The sequence below is a fragment of the Ranitomeya imitator genome, chromosome 3 (genome assembly GCF_032444005.1).
Source record: "Ranitomeya imitator isolate aRanImi1 chromosome 3, aRanImi1.pri, whole genome shotgun sequence".
NCBI lineage: Eukaryota > Metazoa > Chordata > Amphibia > Anura > Dendrobatidae > Ranitomeya > Ranitomeya imitator.
In genome coordinates, this window is record NC_091284.1 from 223,832,176 (window position 1) to 223,850,494 (window position 18,319).

The window sequence follows — 18,319 nt, forward strand, 5'->3', positions numbered from 1 at the left end:
CCAGACATGGATTATGGAGTGGAATAAAACATCGGACAGGTGAGAGATATTGTTGTTTTTTTTTTGTTGTTTTTTTATTACAGGAGATGTTGGCTTCAATTGAATGGGCGTTGCGTGAGTATAACTGTGTTTGTTAGTTTTAAATAAAAATGGAAAAGTGTGTTTTGTTTGTATTTCAAATAAAACACTTTATACTTGCTGTGTGCTTATTTACAATACAACTATAGGATTAGTAATGGACCGGTGTCTTATAGACTCCTCTCCACTATTAAGCCGTGGAATTGATGTCACCGGACAATACAAAGGTGACATCAACCCTACAAATATGAACCCCACTTACCACCGCCACAGGGCAAGTGGGAAGACCCGGGCAAAGCGCCAGAATTGGCGCATCTAATCAATGTGCCTTTTCTTGGTCAGCTGTGGGCTGCTATTTTTAGGCTGAGGGGAGGGCAATATCCATGGACCCTTACCAGCCAGAGAATACCAGTCCCCAGCTGTCTGCTCTAGCAAGGCTGGTTGTCATGATAACTAGCCTGGCTAACGCTGACAGCTGAGGGTTTGAGCTTGCAGCTGTCAGTTTTGCCTGGCTGGTTATCAAAAATACAGGGGAACCCACGCCGTTTTTTAAAATCTATTTATTTGTTTACATAGCATGCGGTAGATGATGAATAATCCCATCAGCGACCGCCTGCTCTCACTGTTGTCAGCGGCAGCAGCTGTAGGCTGATGGGAGTAATAGTCAAATCAGTCGCCGCCTGCTGTCGCTGTTATCAGTTGAATATCTCTCAACATTCTCCCCTATAATAAATCCTACAGATAGGAGGTCCCTTCCAACTATAACATTCTATGATACTTTACAATAGAAAAATAGATAAAATATTTTAGACATTCTATGGACACTTTGAGGTTCAGTTTTTAACTGGAATGCATTTATATTTGCTTAAAAAAAGCATTTTGGTTAAAAAGTTTTATTAAAAATGTTCAACCATTGGCTTCTGCAGCTTCTATGAGTCACAGTACATAGCATCTCCAGAATACAATGAGAATGATAAAATTATACTGCATGGAGACAGAGGACAGACTTATCTGCTAGTGATCGTTCTGTGAACATCATTCTTCCTCAGCCAATGTAAAGAGGCGGGGAAACAAGCGTCGAACGACTTCAGAATTGTCGCGCTCATTTACCAGTCTGAACTCAGTGCATCTAAATGCAACCTAAATGTTTGAGTGTGTGATGGTGAAATATGTTAGTATTTAGAGCCTATCTTTAACCTTTGGACAAGGGCCCCACTCTGTCTAAACTGGCACTGACTACGGTATAAACTGCATAATAATCCAGAACCAGTACTGTGGCCGCTACACTTTTAAAGGACCGGAAATCAGAAGCTCAGTTCAAAATCTGGACCTAAGGATGGGTCATCAATACATATGCCAAGATAAACACCTTTAATGCACATGATGGGGGAGTGCTCCAGGTTGGGGTTTTTCTTCTTTGGAAGGTTGTTTTTTTCAGTCTATGTGGTTTTACTCTTGTAAACTGGAAAAGTGGTTCAGTAAAAAAAAAATAATTTAAAATACCTAATAAAAGCATTTCAGAAAAAAAATATCTCTAATGTCCATAGAATAAAATAGTAAATGAATATAAAAGGTAGATTTGACTAAATATGTCCAACCTTGATTTGGCGATAAGTGTTTTTATCCGTTCCACCTTCCTCTGCTTCTCTTGCAGCTCCTCTGGGCTAAGAGGACTCACGGGCTCCATATCAATGTAACGCTCTGGAATGAGCACCTTGTCTGGGGTGGAGAGCTGAGACATAGAGACGGACATACATAATGTGATACATACAGTGCAAATGATGCAGCCTCCGCATGATGTACAATGTGTCAGAGATGTGGCATGTTGGCAATGGCATGCACTGAGACCATAGTGACTTATATACAACATATGTGGAACACATATGGGGCTGTTTATGTTACACGTGTGTGCATGGTAAAGTGTGAAAATCTGATATAAAATTCAGGGAGTGGCACCTTGTCTGGTGTGTTGATCTGAAACACAGAGGGGAACAGTTATATTGGTCAAACAGGAAGAGGTTAACCAGAAAAAGAGATATAAGTTGTGAGACAAGAAGAAGAACGTAAGTGATGGGAACGTAGTGACTGAGGCAGGAAAATGGACAAAAGAAAAGAGGGGTAGGGATTATATAGGTGAGTTAAAGAAACGGGACTGCATTTAATGTTTGTATTTTAGTTAGTTACCTCTCTGTTGATATCAACATCAAAGACCGGAGGGTCCACCTCCATTTTACGGAGACGGGCGATTTCTTCTCGAGGGGATTCATACGATCTTTGGGGCTCTTGGGATCGGATAGCAGCTTCAAGGTCTGAGATGTCCACCTCATGAATGCTACGATGTCTCCGCACCTGGCACCAAGGAGTGATGTGTTGTGATTGATGCCAATGAGCTTCCCATAGAGGTGGAAAACGAATTTGTTTTGGCAGAACTAGGTAAGTTAGGCGTGACTCACCACTCGGTATGCGCTCGCTGGTTTTGGAGTACTGGGGTCTGTCTGCTGTCCAGATGGGAGCTGAAGACTTCGCCTCTTTTCTTTCATCGAGCCGCTCTGATGGCGCTTCATGCGATCGATCTGTTCCTCTACGCTCATTTTAGACTTCACCTCACTGGGAAACAGGGCACTCTTTGGTCGTTCCTATCAAACAAGTAAATATTTTAGCAATAAGGTATATTTCACTCAGAACAACTTAAAGAAGACCTGTCGCCAGTTCAAAAGTCGTCATCTTTTGCTCATATTTTAGTTTCATATTTGATTCCCGCTGCTTCCTTTAGTTGTCCATTTTTTATTTTTTAAATCTGACATACAGTTCCATAGATACGGGCCTTTTTATTTTGCACTACTTTTTATGGTCTTTACCAAGGGGGGCGTTCCTCACAGGGTAATAATACAACACAGCCTAAAGACACACCCATGGGAATTATATGAGCCAGAGCCCATTGCCAAAAATCTTAAAAACTAGCCCTGAATACAGAAAAGCCCATATCTCCGCAACCGTATGTCGGATTTAAAAAAAAGAAGAAGTAATAATTACTCAGGTAAGCAACGAGAATGAAATAGGAGCAAAATATTCACATTTTTGACCTGGTGATGGCCCCCATACACACTAGATGAAAGTTGGCCAAATCTGTAAAATTTGACAGGACAGTCAATCTAACAAATGATTTAATCTCTCCCCTGACAAATGACTTGAAAGAAAGATCTGGCAGTTAAAGTTGATCCTCTTGTTTTCAAGGGAAATAAGTCACTGCCAGAGGTGAATGGCAGTGGCCTTCTCCTTTTTTTTGATGCTTGAAAATACATGAACATTTGGTTAAGAGAAGCAGTAGTGTATAGGAGGGTGATAAACAGAGTACGGTAATCCTTTATCCAATGCCCTCAAGATTAGGTAAAATTATTCACACCCAGTGGTAGAGCAATGGCGTAAACACATAAATATAAAAAAGTCAATTAATTTTGGTCTTACCCGTGAGATTTGTCCATTTGGCGCATGGCTTCCCCCTCGTCTCACCACTGTTGGTTTTGGCATTGATCCTTCTTCACTGGGGGACTTCGTTCGTGGAGGGACAATTCCAACTAAAAAAACAGAGCTAATAAATAAGAGAATCCTACCAAATGGCTGTGCATTGCTAAGTCATGGTGAATAGAAGTTTTTCACCTTTATTGATGGCCTGTTGCTTCTCATTCTCTGGGTCTGGTTTTGTCTGCATGGAACTGACTCCTTCATTGGGGAGAGATGTTGAGAGGAGAGGTGACTCTCTCTTGTAGGACTCCAAACTTGGCTTCAGCTACAAAAATGTATCGGACATTAAAATTACAAATATTTGTGAGTGATGTGAAAAAAAATAAAAAGTAAGAAAAAAAAATAGGGAGAATTTTAAAAAAAATTATTGGACAGTCACAAATTTGCATAGCTTCCGTCACTATTTGTCACTAGACACTTAAAAAAGCATTTGTACAGGTGAGTGGACAAATTCTACATATATAAAATACTATAGAAAAAAAACCTTCCTGTTATTTTCTGAAAAGCAGCTTCAAAATAAAACCTAAAAGAAAACTAAAATGTTGATTGTAAATTACTATCACAAACTAGCACATACACACGAGGGGATTTTGACAATTTTGTGACACTGTTCACAAAATCAATTCTTAAAAGGGGTCATATATTTTTTAATTAACAAAGCTCTTTGTTCACAAAAAAAAAATTATAATATAAACCTTCAGAAATGTATAACAATTTATAGATTGGAGGTGTTTTAGCAGCAAAGTTTGGGTCACCATTCATTTCTGTGGGGTTCAGGTTCAAGTTCGGGTACAGTTCTGGGTCCACTCATCCCGATTTACTGGTCCTCTAGTGACAATCTCCTGCTGATAAAAGTTATTTTATCAAATCTACAGCAAGCAGCCCAGTAAGTGACACATCGCTACAATGAGGGTCTCGGTCTCTTCCATTAGTCTGCTCTCCAATTAGCTAGCAAAGTCATGAATAAACATTCCCTTTAAGGGCATACTCAGGAGTGGTAATGTACATACATTTCCTGGACCTAGTCATGGCAACCAAAACGAGAGCAGCCATTGCTTTCACTGCTGGCTATATGGAGAAGACGCGAACATGAGCTTTATTTATTAATAATATACAACCCCATTAACAGTAAGGGTAAAATATTGCATTGCAGAAAAAAAAGTGAGAAAATTATGTTTCGTTTCACTTTTTTTCCAGGAACTGTGACACACTTGTCCATTAAATGTGTCACGTGATCAAGAGTGGAACGGTTTCTGTGAAAAGGCAGATTGTATTTTCTAGGGCGAAACACCCCTTGAAAGATATGGAATATGGAGGTATTCTTTCAGTAAGTCGTGTGAATAATGTTTAGTGATGTTAGGAAACACGTCATGTCACTGTAATATGCGTCACTCCACGCTAGCATGGCTTCTACCTGCTGTTGCGTGGATTTCTGTGCGTGGAGGAACAATTTTCTTGTGGATTCTAGTCCACTGAATAAACGTGAAGGTGTCTTCTTTGCATTATGACATGCACCTTAAACAATCCCCATTGTTACCCTCCATTGCCTCTAGTTACCTCACTGTGATGTGGCCAGCAGGGAGAGATAGGGTAAGGCCACGGCTGGAAGCGGCCCTCCCCTGGGGGTGGAGGGACAGCTGGAGGAGAATCCAGGGGGGTGTACGAAAGAGGGAGAGGGGGCCGAGGGGGGCCCGAGTCCTGAGCAGAGAGGAAGCCAGAAAGCATTAGCAGCCAGGGTTGGGGTAGGGGAAAAAGAGCAGGAAATATTGATAAAAAGGCAAAAGAAAGATATAGCAGGAAACAGGTTCACCGGTGAATGGTTTTATATAAGAAAGAGCAATTGCAGAAATCATTTTGGATTTGGAAATAGTAAACAACGAGAGGGAAGAATTCAGTCACATATAAATAAAGCTTAAAGAGAATCTGTCAGCAGGATTAGCACTGCTAAGCTGCCTAAACGGACAGGCTCGGACTGGCCCATAGGGTAACAGGGGAATCCCTCGGTGGGCCCCTGTGCAGATCTGGGCCCCAACCACACCGTATGGGCAGTACTTGGCATAATTCACTTGTTTCACTCTGTACAGAAAAAAGCAGCATCTCATCATTCATTAATCAAACTATTCAGTTTATTATTATATAGAGATATAGGTAAATTTGTGAACGAGGGTAGTGTGATATTTGTATGCAAATGGGCCCCCTAAGTCAGTGTTACTGGTGGGCCCTTGGCACCCCAGTCCAACACTGTATACAGACATGGAGGTCATAAAAAATGAATAAAATGATACCTTCATATCTGTAATCCAATGACTGACCGTCTGTCCTCCTGATCTACATGGCTCACCCCCCTTTCATTTACAATAATCTCTGGAGGCAGATTATCAAGGATATTTGATTCCGGCCCATAGATCTTAACAGCTCATTCACATATTGAAAAAACTTGGATTTCTCAGGAATAAAACATCGGATTGCATATATCAGGGGACCATTTTATTCAATTTTCTGTCACCTATATGACAATATAGACAGCTTAGGAGGATTGGTCCTACTGACAGATTCCCTTTAAAGGGTTAGTCCTGCCCCACTCATTTCTGCTGTATCAAGCAAGACTAACCCCAAATTTTAGGTTAATGAGAAGTATTGAATTTTCCTTTGTGATACACATTTTTCCACAATTATTAGTTGTCAGTAAGTAGAACACTGTTTACATTCAGAGTTTAAAAATATTTTTGGTCCAACCCCCTATACAAAGCTGCTGGTATTGTTAAAAGGAAATCATCTTCAGAAAATGAGCAATTGCTTAAATCAGGTTTTGTGTTACATGTATTAAAAAAAAACATGTTTGCAATATTTTTTTTGTTTTACATATCACAAACTATATTAAAAAATAAAAATGTAAATCTTAAAATTTTCACACTGGATTGGACACAGGGACTTTCTTAGACTTATACTTCCTTGTGTTTCAGGAAACAACACATGTACATTAGTCACAATGGTCAGACCCTGACCCTGTCTTTTGTATTGAAGTGTCTACCCATGCCAAGGTCATTATGAAGAGGGGGTGGGGCGGTGCAGGGTCAGCTGTGATATCTCCTATTGTGATTGGTGGATTTTGTGTTACCAGCTCTAAATAGAGGTGCTGCCTGTAATCCGGCCTCTGATAACATAGAGTCTTGATGAGTACCATTCTTAAAAGGACAGGAAGAAAGTCTAAAAAATTGCCAAGAACATTTGTAAAAAATACATGTAACACAGAAACCTGATTTAATCAATAGGTAATTTTCTGATAACTTCCCTTTAAGATGCCAGGTTTGAAATTAGACTTAAGGTACCTTCACACTGACCAACTTCACAACGACATCGCTAGCGATCCGTGACGTTGCAGCGTCCTGGCTATCGATATTGTTGTGTTTGACACGCAGCAGCGATCTGGATCCTGCTGTGACATTGTTGGTCGGAGCAGAATTTCCAGAACTTTATTTTGTCGCTGGATCTCTCGCAGACATCGCTGAATCGGCGTGTGTGACGCAGATTCAGCGATGTCTAAACTGGTAACCAGGGTAAACATCGGGTTACTAAGCGCAGGGCCGCGCTTAGTAGCCCGATGTTTACCCTGGTTACCAGCGTAAACGTAAAAAAAAACAAACACTACATACTTACATTCCGGTGTCTGTCCTCCGGCGCTCTGCTTCTCTGCACTGTGGAAGCGCCGGCCGGCCGTAAAGCAGATTACAGTGGTGACGTCACCGCTGTGCTTTACGGCTGGCGGTCACAGTCAGTGCAGGAAAGCACAGCGCCGGAGGACAGACACCGGAAGGTAAGTATGTAGTGTTTGTTTTTTTACGTTTACTCTGGTAACCAGGGTAAACATCGGGTTACTAAGCGCGGCCCTGCTCTTAGTAACCCGATGTTTACCCTGGTGACCAGGGGACTTTGCATAGTTGGTCGCTGGAGAGCTGTCTGTGTGACAGCTCTCCAGCAACCACACAGCGACGCTGCAGCGATCGGGATCGTTGTCTAGATCGCTGCAGCGTCGCTAGATGTGACGGTACCTTTACACATTCCATTATATATAACACTTTTATCTCTGCCTAGAATCTTTGTCTCGGCCACCCCTAGGTCAGCTTATCTCCAGAGATAAACAAAGGACTGGGCATTTAGGGTATGTGCACACGTTCAGGTTTTTTCACGTTTTTTTTCAAGTTTTTTCGCGATAAAAACGCATTACAAACTGCAGACATATGCATCCTATCATTTAGAATGCATTCTGCAATTTTTGTGCACATGATGCGTTTTTTTTCCGCAAAAAAAAAACGCATTGCGGTAAAAAAAGCAGCATGTTCATTAATTTTGCGGATTTTTCACGTTTTTACCGCTATTCTATGCATTGGGAAAAAACGCAAAAAAAAAACGCATGCGGATTTCTGGCAGAAATGTCCGGTTTTTGTCAGGAAATTTCTGCTAGAAAATCCTGTCGTGTGCACATACCTTTAAGATCAGTTTCTTCCCCTCCTTTGTTGAGGACTCCTATAATTACGAGATGGGTCTAATCTAATGAATGGGTTTAGCCTCTCAATGTAAAGAACAAATGTTTCTATTCACTGTCAGCAAGCACAGATCTAAAAAAAAAAGGTTACATGTAAAGTATATGAGAGGGTTAAATTGCTACAAGAGTTTACATCTGCACTACTGATATAAATCAAGACTTCATTTTCCCTGATACACTCATATATTTAAGAAATGAGTTCCCGCTGAAATAATTAGCAATGAAATACATGGGATCAGTCTGAATTAACTAGGCGAATGGTCCAATGTCATATAGGAAAGGATGACATAGCATTGGAGAGAACACACAGGTGCTGTAATAGTAACTCTGTGCTGCCCTCTGGGGGTGAAGGCCATGAACAGCAGCAGGTCCTGCTAAATGATTAGCACAGGTATAAAATATTAAATAAATTCACTTACTTCACTTGTAGTATGCTTAGTAGGCGATCCCTGAGATCCTGAGATGAGAGAGAATGGGCTGAGGGGGCTGGTGAGACTGGCGGAGCTCAATGGGCTGGCGGGACTATTAGAGGTAAATGTTGTTGAAGGCCCTGCAACTACTATAGGAGAGGACACAGATCAATGACGGAAAAAAGTAAGGACATGTAGAGGGAACGTGTAAATACGCAATCTTATCATTGGTAATGTGACTACTAATTCTTTAGAGGGAACCAGACAGTATGCTGGTACTGCTCAAGCCAAGGGCAGATGAACCAGACACTCGCTGCTCTATTAAAGCCGTGTGTGCAGTTCTGTGAAATGTCGGTGGTGGAAACTATCCGGATGACTAGTCCAAGAGGCCGGTCCTTCTCTTCCTATCTGTATGTATAGAGAGATGTCAGTGTAGGAGATCATGGCGGGGACCTGCCTCTTGGACGCACTGTTGCCAACAACTTCACAGTGTTCTGGCTGCAATAGTGCAGCGAGTGCCTGTGGTTCTGGCAGTAGGAATCTCCCGTCAGGTTCCCTTTACTTAGGATCCTCCTTTCCACAATCTGACTTTTTAGGTGGGATTATTACCATATCCCCTATAAACAGCTGGAACTCAAACTCACCTCTGTGTTTGGCCGTGTCTGTCCCCCTGGAGGGGTTATTTTTCCTAAGGCCTTCCATGACATCTTGAATCCTCCAGATTTCCCTTTGAATGTGTCTATTCATCAATTCGTTCTGAAATATCAGGATCCTATCCATGAATTGCTTGCTCTGACATGCACTGCTTTATTTCCTGTGTGTCTGCACTTCTTACCTGTATGTTAAGGTTCAGCTGCTCCCACAGAGCATCATGTAAAGCGGAGACTTCCCCCTCCAGCACCTCATACTCCAAGCTGCTATTGTTTAATGCCTAGAATACATGAGGCACATCTGACACATTGCAAACAGAAGAGAATAAGTGCTCAAATGTTGATGATAAGCTGACGGTAGGCATGTAAAATGGCAGCAGTTGTGGGATTTGGGGTCTTTCTCTTAGAACTTGTGCAGATGACCGTATTTTCGGTCCGAGTGCAATCCGACAAGTTATTTTATGGAAGTGATTCTAAGGAAAAAAAATCACAGCATGCACAATTTGCATCCAATAATCAGATCGCATCGGGCCAAGCAAGGCAATGAGGCCAAGGAAAAAAAATAAAAAATCGGACAGCACTCGGATGACATCAGTCCGATTTTCAAAGTCTGACAGAATGGAGAAGATTTTTTTTCCCCATCCTCTGCTCATTCGAGAAAATCGGATCACACGGTCATCAAACTCTGATCACAATGTGATTAGCATAATCGGCCTGATTTTTTCTGATGATAGTAAATATGGTTGTGTAACCCTAGCCTATTGTGAGTGGGTGAGCATGACGTGCAGGATCTTCTTGTCATTCCAGGGACAGGTCATGTCATGAGAAGATAATTTACCTAACCCTTTGTGATATGCAGACCGTATATTTCTTAGTAACTAATATACATTTAGTGCTGCTGTTAAAAAGCACCTGGTGTAATGAGTGGCACCATGTGCCTTACCGTGGTGGCCTGGGACAGCTCCACTCGGATACTGATCAGCTGGTTCTGGAGAGACTCCTTCCGATGCAGTAACTTTTCGGGAAAGGCCGTCTGATTGCCGAACATCTCCATCTCCTGGTGAGTTCCCATAAGTGCACTCTCCAGGCTTTCCTGCACAGAAGACAAGCAGTTGGTGCAATCTCGGGATTAGTCTTATTATTCCCCATCCATGTATTATTCAGAGGCCTTATGGTGCTTATTGTAGGACAGTATCACAAGTGACATGTCCTATTGAGGAAGGGGAATAACTGGTCTTCAGATCAGGATTATTGAGTGTAAAGGAATGCCAGTGTAGCCTTTGCCATAAAACTGTACACGGTTTTTGTACCTCTAAAACCTGATGGGGAGGCAAGTCCCTGCTGTTGAGATCTTCAGTCTCGGGCCATGGTCCAGATGCTCCTGCCTCTTCATGGCCAAGCAATAAGCTCTAGGTGGTAGTATCATTCCTGAAATGCTGACTGTTCTTAAAGAGTCACCAGTTTTTGCTCTCCCGCTGCTTTCCCGAGTATTCAGAGTTTTGGGTTCCTGTGTTTTTTTTCTTTAAATCCTCCCTATGGTTTCTGAAATCTGGGCCTTTTTATTTAGTGCTAATTTTTATGGTCATTACCAAAGGGGTGTAGCTCAAAGTGTAATCAGCCTAAAGACATGTCCCCAGAAAACCCTGTAAGCAACGTCCCCTTGGTACAGACAATAAAAACCAGCACCAAATGAAAAAGCCCACATCTCTCAAACCATATGGCGAGCTTAAAAAAAAGAAAACCAAAAACGGAACAATGTTGGGAACAGCAGGAACAAAATAAGAAGAAAACGGGCCACTTTTGACCTGGTGAGAGGTCCTTCTTAAGAAGCTTATTGTTTTACTGTTTGTCTCAAAAATCAACACTATATTTAGGAGCAGGAGTGTTATGGCTTCCTCCCAGATGCTTTCGGTAATACGGCGCTGTTTGTATCAAGATCAGAATCGGCTCCCATCAAAACATTGCAAGGATTCGCTTCCCAAGGAAAACGTTCTGCTTTGTTTTGATGGGATCCAGTCTTGTTTTCTCCATAAAATATAGCTTGAAACATTATTCCGGCAGCTTTAGCTCCATGCTAATTGTGTGTAGTAATGCTCCCTTACCTTCTCAGCTCGGAGTTGCTGGACCAGCCGGTCCTGCTCTCGGACCACCTTGTGCTGCTCACACAGCCTGCCCAGGAGCTTCTAGAGGAACGACAAGTAGTGGGCGTCAGAGACTTCATAGCACGGCACTAATGAGGACAGAGTGCACTTATGGCATGGTATCTAGGGCTTCTCACAAAGGGAAACTTACATCCGTGTCCTGTTCATTAATTTTGTAGCTCTGCAAAGCTTCTCTGTATGGATCGGCATAAGGAGACACCTAAAGGTGGGAACCCAACAAAAGTCCGCTCAGTGCGTGTCAATAGCTAGATGTAATACACATGGGAGCGTAGCTGGCACTTCAGAGACGGGGAGCCACAATTTAGGAGGAGGAAAGCTGCCGCAAGCTGAGCCTCAGGCCTTATTCAGACGTCCATTTTTCACGTACATGTGTTGTCCGTGGTTTTCACAGATAGAACACGTGCCCATTTTAATCTATGGGCTGTTCACATGTCTCCGTGTGTCTGCAATAAAATCGCTGAGACATGTCTGCTTTTGATCAAAATTCCCCATAGAAGTGTATGAGTCCATGAAAATCCATTCAGTGTCATTTCTAATTGATTCATTTTTTTAATTCATGAAAATCACTGAGGGGATATAGCTCATACGTGAGAAATGGAGGACATCTGACTGAGGCCTTATCTTAGAGGGTTAGCTAATACCAGATCGTGAAATGCAGAGTTATGTCTGGTGAAAGATTACTATACACTGCCGTTATCTAATATTATGGAGGTTCATTCTTTCCTGCCTCCTAATCCTCAAGATCTGTGTAGGTAAATGACACTGCGTGGTGTGACACTCCTGTGGATGACACAATGACACCCGATTTGCCATTAATAGCTCTTATCAGCAAATGTGCAGACTTTTACAGACTTTTACAGAACATCTGTCACCACATTTCACAATACATACTGCCTAAATTATTAAACAGATCTCATGAAGCTAACGAAGCAGGTGTACTTAGTATGAAAGTTTTTCAGAATGGATAAATAATACTTTTTTTAAAAGTTTTGCCCACAATATTAAAATCCGCATTGTAAACTTGTTTTTTAAAGGATTGCAAATTGACACATTTAAAGGGAATCTGTCAACAGGTGTTTTTGCTGCGGAATCTGAGAATAGCATGAGGTAGGGGTTAAGACACTGAACTCAACGATGTGTCATATGTCAGGCTGTGAGCTGTCCATCACTTAAAGGTTTAGTCACTAAGTGATTACCATTGCAGTGATAAGCCAGCAGCAATGGCCCTGGTCCGATTCTGCCCCCTCCTGTGATAAGCAGCTCACTGTCTATAGCTGTGTACACAGAGAGCCTGGTGTGGGTGGCGTTAGTTGTGGTGTGGGCGGGGTTAGTTGTGGTGTGGGCGGGGTTAGTTGTGGTGTGGGCGGGGTTAGTTTTTTTCAGCTCTGCTGCATTCTACATCTAAAAACTGATTGTGTCAGAACGACTGCACCCAGTAACCTAAGTGACATATTGTTGGATTCTGGGTCTTTTTGCCTACATCATGCTGCTATCAGATGAAGGAACAAAAATGTGCTGACATATTTTCTTTAAAGGAAATCTGTCAGCAGATTTTTGCTACCCCATCTGAGAGTGACATGATATAATGACAGAGACCCCGATGCCAACGATGTGTCACTTACTGCGCTGCTTGTTGTGATTTTGATACAATTAGCTTAATCTGCTGAAGATCCACCAATTCTGACTGCTGAGCTGTGTATAACCCCACCCACACCACTGATTGTCAGCTTTCTGTGTATACTGTGCGTAGGCAGAAAACCGCCAATCAGAGGTGGGGGAGAGATTAGACAAAGCTCATAAATATGGACTACTACATGGCAGCGGGCTTAATAACCCTCTCGTGATAATCTCCTGATGTCGTCAAAACTACAGCAAGCAGCCCAATACGTGACAGATCGCTGGAATAAGGGTCTCAGTCTCTACATTATCAGATTAGATGGCAAAAGCTATTTACAAAGTTTCTTTAAAGTAAGTACATCAGCATCAATTAGGTCCAAGATTAATTAATATACATAGTTGATATTGTGAAATGACAGATCAGCATCAAGGCATTTCTATGCGCACGTAATAGCAGTACCTGAGCTAATCGGCAGTACGTGAATGGGGGTAATCTCCTAACGTCAATGTATTCTATCTCATGGGGAGATGAGAATGGGTTGTGCCATGCAGAGTGAAGGTGACACGTAAGTGCTCTCTTACTTGCATGAAGATCTGTGCTCTGGGGGAGGAGTGAACCATATTATTCACCATGCTGATCAAAGTCTCACTCTCACTCATCTGCAGCAGGTGTGGGGGGAAACAGAGGATGAAGAATAAATCCAGTCATAGCATTCACTCGGACATTTTGTGACCCATCTACAGTGTTCTACACTGAATTACACATAGTGGTCTGCATCTACAACATTGAGGAGAAGGATCTGGGTCACGATTTCCTCTCGATCAGCCATAGGTGACTAGCATGCCAACAATATTACGACAAATTCCAGTATAATTAACAATTAATTACAGTTTAACTAGTGCAACACTTCATTGGGCCTATAGGCTAAAAACAGGATTTTTGGTTGCTTACCGTAAAATCTGTTTCTTGAAGCCTCCATTGGGGGACACAGGAACCATGGGGTGTATGCTGCTGCCACTAGGAGGCTGACACTATGCAAATAAAAAAGTTAGCTCCTCCTCTGCAGTGTACACCCCACCGACTGGCATTATACTCTTCAGTTAGTGAGAAAGCAGTAGGAGATAATGAAACAAGGTTGAAAAACCATAACCACAAACTTGAGAACTGTAACGTGAGAACAGTCATAGAACAGATAACAACAGAAAACATTGGGAGGGAGCTGTGTCCCCCAATGGAGGCTTCAAGAAACAGATTTTACGGTAAGCAACCAAAAATCCTGTTTTCTTTATCGCCTCTCATTGGGGGACACAGGAACCATGGGACGTCCCAAAGCAGTCCCAAGGGCGGGAAAACAGACTTCCATCAGGTCAGAGGACTCACCACTGCCGCCTGCAGGATCCTTCTGCCCAGGCTGGCGTCCGCCGATGCGTAGGTATGGACCTTGTAAAATTTGGCGAACGTGTGGATGGAAGACCAAGTTGCCGCTTTGCAAAGCTGTAGGGCGGAAGCCCTGTGGTGCACCGCCCAGGAGGCGCCGACTGCCCGGGTAGAGTGAGCCTTAATCCCAGGAGGGGGCACTCTGTTCTTGACCCGGTAAGCCTCCAAAATTGCCGTTCTGATCCAGCGAGCAATAGTCGCTTTAGAAGCCGGCTGGCCTCTGCGCGTGCCATCAGGAATGACGAAAAATGAATCCGTCTTCCGGAAAGAGGATGTTCTATCCAGATAAATCCTCACTGCCCTGACTAGGTCCAGCTTGTTCAACGATCGCTCCAGAGGATGAGTCGGAGCTGGACAAAAGGAAGGTAGAACGATGTCCTCGTTGAGGTGGAAGGTGGAAACCACCTTAGGAAGAAAAGAAGGTGGAGGTCGGAAGACCACCTTGTCCTGGTGAATGACCAAAAACGGAGGGCGGCAAGACAGTGCCGCCAGCTCGGAAACGCGGCGAATGGACGTGATGGCCACAAGAAAGGCCACCTTCCAAGATAAAACTGATAGAGGAATCTCCCTAAGAGGTTCAAAGGGAGAAACCTTCAAAACGTCCAGTACCAGGTTTAGGTCCCATGCCTCCACAGGGGCCCTGTACGGCGGGACGGCGTGGGCTACCCCCTGAAAGAAGGTCTTAATCTGTGGCCGAGAGGCCAAGGTCTTCTGAAAGAGGATGGAAAGCGCAGAGACCTGACCCTTCAGGGAACTAAGAGCCAGGCCCGAATCCAGTCCTGCCTGAAGGAAGGCCAAAAGAGAAGGCAGGGAAAAAACCATAGGCGGCACGCGGTTGGACTCGCACCAACGGAAGTAGGCCTTCCAGGTGCGGTAGTAGATCCTGGAAGACGAAGGCTTCCGAGCCTGAATCATGGTGTGAATCACCCGGTCCGAAAGGCCGGACGCTCTTAGAACCGCGGTCTCAACAGCCACGCCGTTAAACTGAGCGACCGAGAATTCGGGTGGCAGATCGGACCCTGGGACAGCAGATCGGGCCTGTCTGGAAGGCACCAGGGAGCGTCCGCGAGAAGGTTGACGAGCTCCGCGAACCAAGCTCTCCTGGGCCAATCCGGGGCGATCAGGATGACCGGCACCCCTTCCGCTTTGATCTTCTTCAACAGTTTGGGAAGTAATGGAAGGGGTGGGAACAGATAGGGCATCTCGAACTGTGACCAAGGAATGGCCAGAGCATCGACGCCCACTGCGAGAGGATCGCGTGACCTGGAGACGAATTGTGGAACCTTCCTGTTGATCCGAGACGCCGTGAGATCCACATCCGGAGTTCCCCATCGAAGACAAATCTGATGGAAGACCTCCGGATGCAGGGACCATTCCCCTGCCGCGAGACCCTCGCGGCTGAGGAAGTCGGCGGCCCAGTTTTCTACGCCGGGGATATGCACCGCGGATATCACCGGAACCGTTGCCTCTGCCCAAAGGAGGATCTTGGACACCTCGGCAAGGGCCAAGGAGCTCCGAGTCCCCCCCTGATGGTTGACATATGCCACAGCCGTGGCATTGTCCGTCTGGATCCGGACTGGAAGGCCCTTGAGAATCCTTTCCCAATGGCGGAGGGACAGAAAGATGGCCCGAATTTCGAGGACGTTGATCGGCAGCGCGGACTCCTGCAGCGACCAACGGCCCTGAACCGTCAGGTGGCGAAAAACCGCACCCCAGCCGATCAGGCTGGCATCCGTTGTCACCACCTGCCAGTGAACCGGAAGGAAGGACCTGCCCTGGGAGATGAGAGGAGACGTCAGCCACCAGTTGAGAGACCGCTTGACCCGAAAGGAGAGTCTGATCGGCCGATCCAGGGAGAAGACCGACCTGTCCCACTGAGACAGAATGGCTTGCTGAAGGGGTCGAGAATGGAATTGGGCGAAGGGAATCGCTTCCAAGGTAGCTACCATCCTCCCCAGAACCTTCATGGCCGATCGGAGGGAGGGAGGCCGAGGACCCTGGAGCAAGAGAATGTCCCGACAAAGGGTGGATCTCTTGTCCTTGGGAAGGAAGACTCTGGACTGACGAGTGTCGAAGAGCATGCCCAGAAAGATGATGCGCTGAGAAGGAATAAGGCAGGACTTCTTCCGGTTGACCAGCCATCCGAAACGGGATAAGGTGTCGAGAACAATGGACAAGCTTTCGTGGGCCTGAGCAAAGGACGGAGCCTTGATGAGGATGTCGTCGAGGTATGGAAACAGAACCAAGCCTCTGACTCTCAAAATGGCCATCAGCGCCGCCATGATTTTCGTGAACACCCTTGGCGCGGTTGCGAGACCGAACGGCAGGGCGACGAACTGAAAATGATCTTGTTGCACTGCGAAGCGCAGGAAACGGTGATGTCCGGGAAATATTGGAACATGTAGGTAGGCGTCCTGGATATCTATAGAGCATAGAAATTCCTGAGCCTCCATGGAAGCAATTACTGAACGAAGGGATTCCATCCTGAAGTGTCTCAGGCGAACCCTCCTGTTCAACAATTTGAGGTCCAGAATGGGACGAACCTTGCCGTCTTTTTTCGGTACCACAAAGAGGTTCGAGTAGAAACCCGTGTACCGTTCCTTTTCTGGGACGGGAACGATTACCCCGGATTTGAGCAGAGAAGCGATGGCTGCGAAGAAGCCCGGAACCAAAGCGGGATCTTTTGGAGGACGAGATTGGAAGAAACGATCTCTGGGTCGGGAGGCGAACTCTATTTTGTATCCCGAAGACACAACTTCCCTGACCCATGCATCCTCTACTGCGGAAATCCAGACGTCCCTGAAACGGAGAAGACGGCCCCCCAACCTGGGAGTCGGGCTGGAGTCTTGCCGAGAGTCATGCGGAAGTGGATCTTCCAGTCCTGGGCCTGGACGATCTACCCTGGGAATAGCGAGGACGCCAGGACGGAGTGGGCCTGAAGGACACCGCCTTCTTCTCTTGACGTGCCTGTGGCCTCTGTTGCTGCTGGGAAAAGGAGTTTGACGCAGCGAAGCGACGAAAAGGCCGGAACGAGCGAAACTGCCGTCTAGGAGGAGGGCGACGAGGTTTAGCCTGGGGGAGAAGGGAACTTGTGCCCCCAGTGGCGTCCTTAATGATCTGGTCCAGCTGGGAACCAAAGAGACGAGAGCCCTGGAAGGGCAGACTAGTGAGGGACTTTTTGGAGGACAAGTCCGCCTGCCAGGCCTTGAGCCAAACGGTCCGGCGGATGGCAACGGCATTGCTGGAAGCCTGAGCCGCACAAGAGGCGACATCCAGGGAGGCGGAAACCAGGTATTCACCAGCGTGGGAAATCTGGTTGGCAAGTTCCGCTAATTGCGCTGGAGGAGCCCCGTCCAGGATACCTCGCCGCAGATCCTTGGCCCATTTTGAGATGGATTTTGAGGCCCAAGTGGAAGCAAAGGCCGGGCATAGCGCTGCTGAAGCCGCTTCGAAGGCAGATTTTGCGAAGGATTCTATAACTCTGTCGTTAGAATCCTTCAGAGACGCTCCGCCGGACAGTGGGAGCACCGTGTTGGTGGACAGCCTGGACACAGGTGGATCCACCGAGGGAGAGACCGTCCAATTGGCGGTAAGATCTGGTGAAAAAGGATATAACACCCCCAGGCGTTTTCCCCTCTGAAAACGTCTGGTCGGATTCTCTCTCTCTCTGGCCAGGATTTCCTCGAATTCAGGATGAGGGGCAAAAAATCTTGAAGGTGGTTTGGCCCGTCTAAACGAAACCGCCTGATCTGCGGGTTCCGTAGAGGGATCCTTAATGCCACAGGTTTGGTTTATAGCCCGAATGAGGTTCTGGACCGACTCACTCATGGTGGCGATTTGGCTAGGATCCAACTCCGACATCTCCTCTGAGGGCGCATCAGATAAAGCCTCGCCTGACT

The 18,319-nt window shown here is 45.2% G+C and overlaps 1 protein-coding gene across 10 annotated transcripts in view; it reads right to left on the reverse strand.

The window, feature by feature from the left end:
- PLEKHA6 (pleckstrin homology domain containing A6) overlaps nucleotides 1-18,319 on the reverse strand; it is a 234,861-nt gene that overhangs the window by 8,090 nt on the left and 208,452 nt on the right. For 6 of the 10 annotated variants that reach the window (XM_069756182.1, XM_069756183.1, XM_069756187.1 and 3 more), the window contains 13 exons: nucleotides 13,565-13,642; nucleotides 11,496-11,564; nucleotides 11,306-11,386; nucleotides 10,147-10,296; nucleotides 9,389-9,484; nucleotides 9,198-9,309; nucleotides 8,563-8,702; nucleotides 5,158-5,298; nucleotides 3,736-3,865; nucleotides 3,544-3,653; nucleotides 2,532-2,714; nucleotides 2,263-2,427; nucleotides 1,677-1,810 (listed from right to left, as the gene is read on the reverse strand). In XM_069756182.1, the coding sequence (XP_069612283.1) occupies nucleotides 1,677-1,810; nucleotides 2,263-2,427; nucleotides 2,532-2,714; nucleotides 3,544-3,653; nucleotides 3,736-3,865; nucleotides 5,158-5,298; nucleotides 8,563-8,702; nucleotides 9,198-9,309; nucleotides 9,389-9,484; nucleotides 10,147-10,296; nucleotides 11,306-11,386; nucleotides 11,496-11,564; nucleotides 13,565-13,642 (1,589 nt within the window). The remainder of the gene's footprint in view (nucleotides 1-1,676; nucleotides 1,811-2,262; nucleotides 2,428-2,531; nucleotides 2,715-3,543; nucleotides 3,654-3,735; nucleotides 3,866-5,157; nucleotides 5,299-8,562; nucleotides 8,703-9,197; nucleotides 9,310-9,388; nucleotides 9,485-10,146; nucleotides 10,297-11,305; nucleotides 11,387-11,495; nucleotides 11,565-13,564; nucleotides 13,643-18,319) is intronic. The other 4 variants (XM_069756190.1, XM_069756189.1, XM_069756185.1 and 1 more) reach the window with 3 other exon arrangements.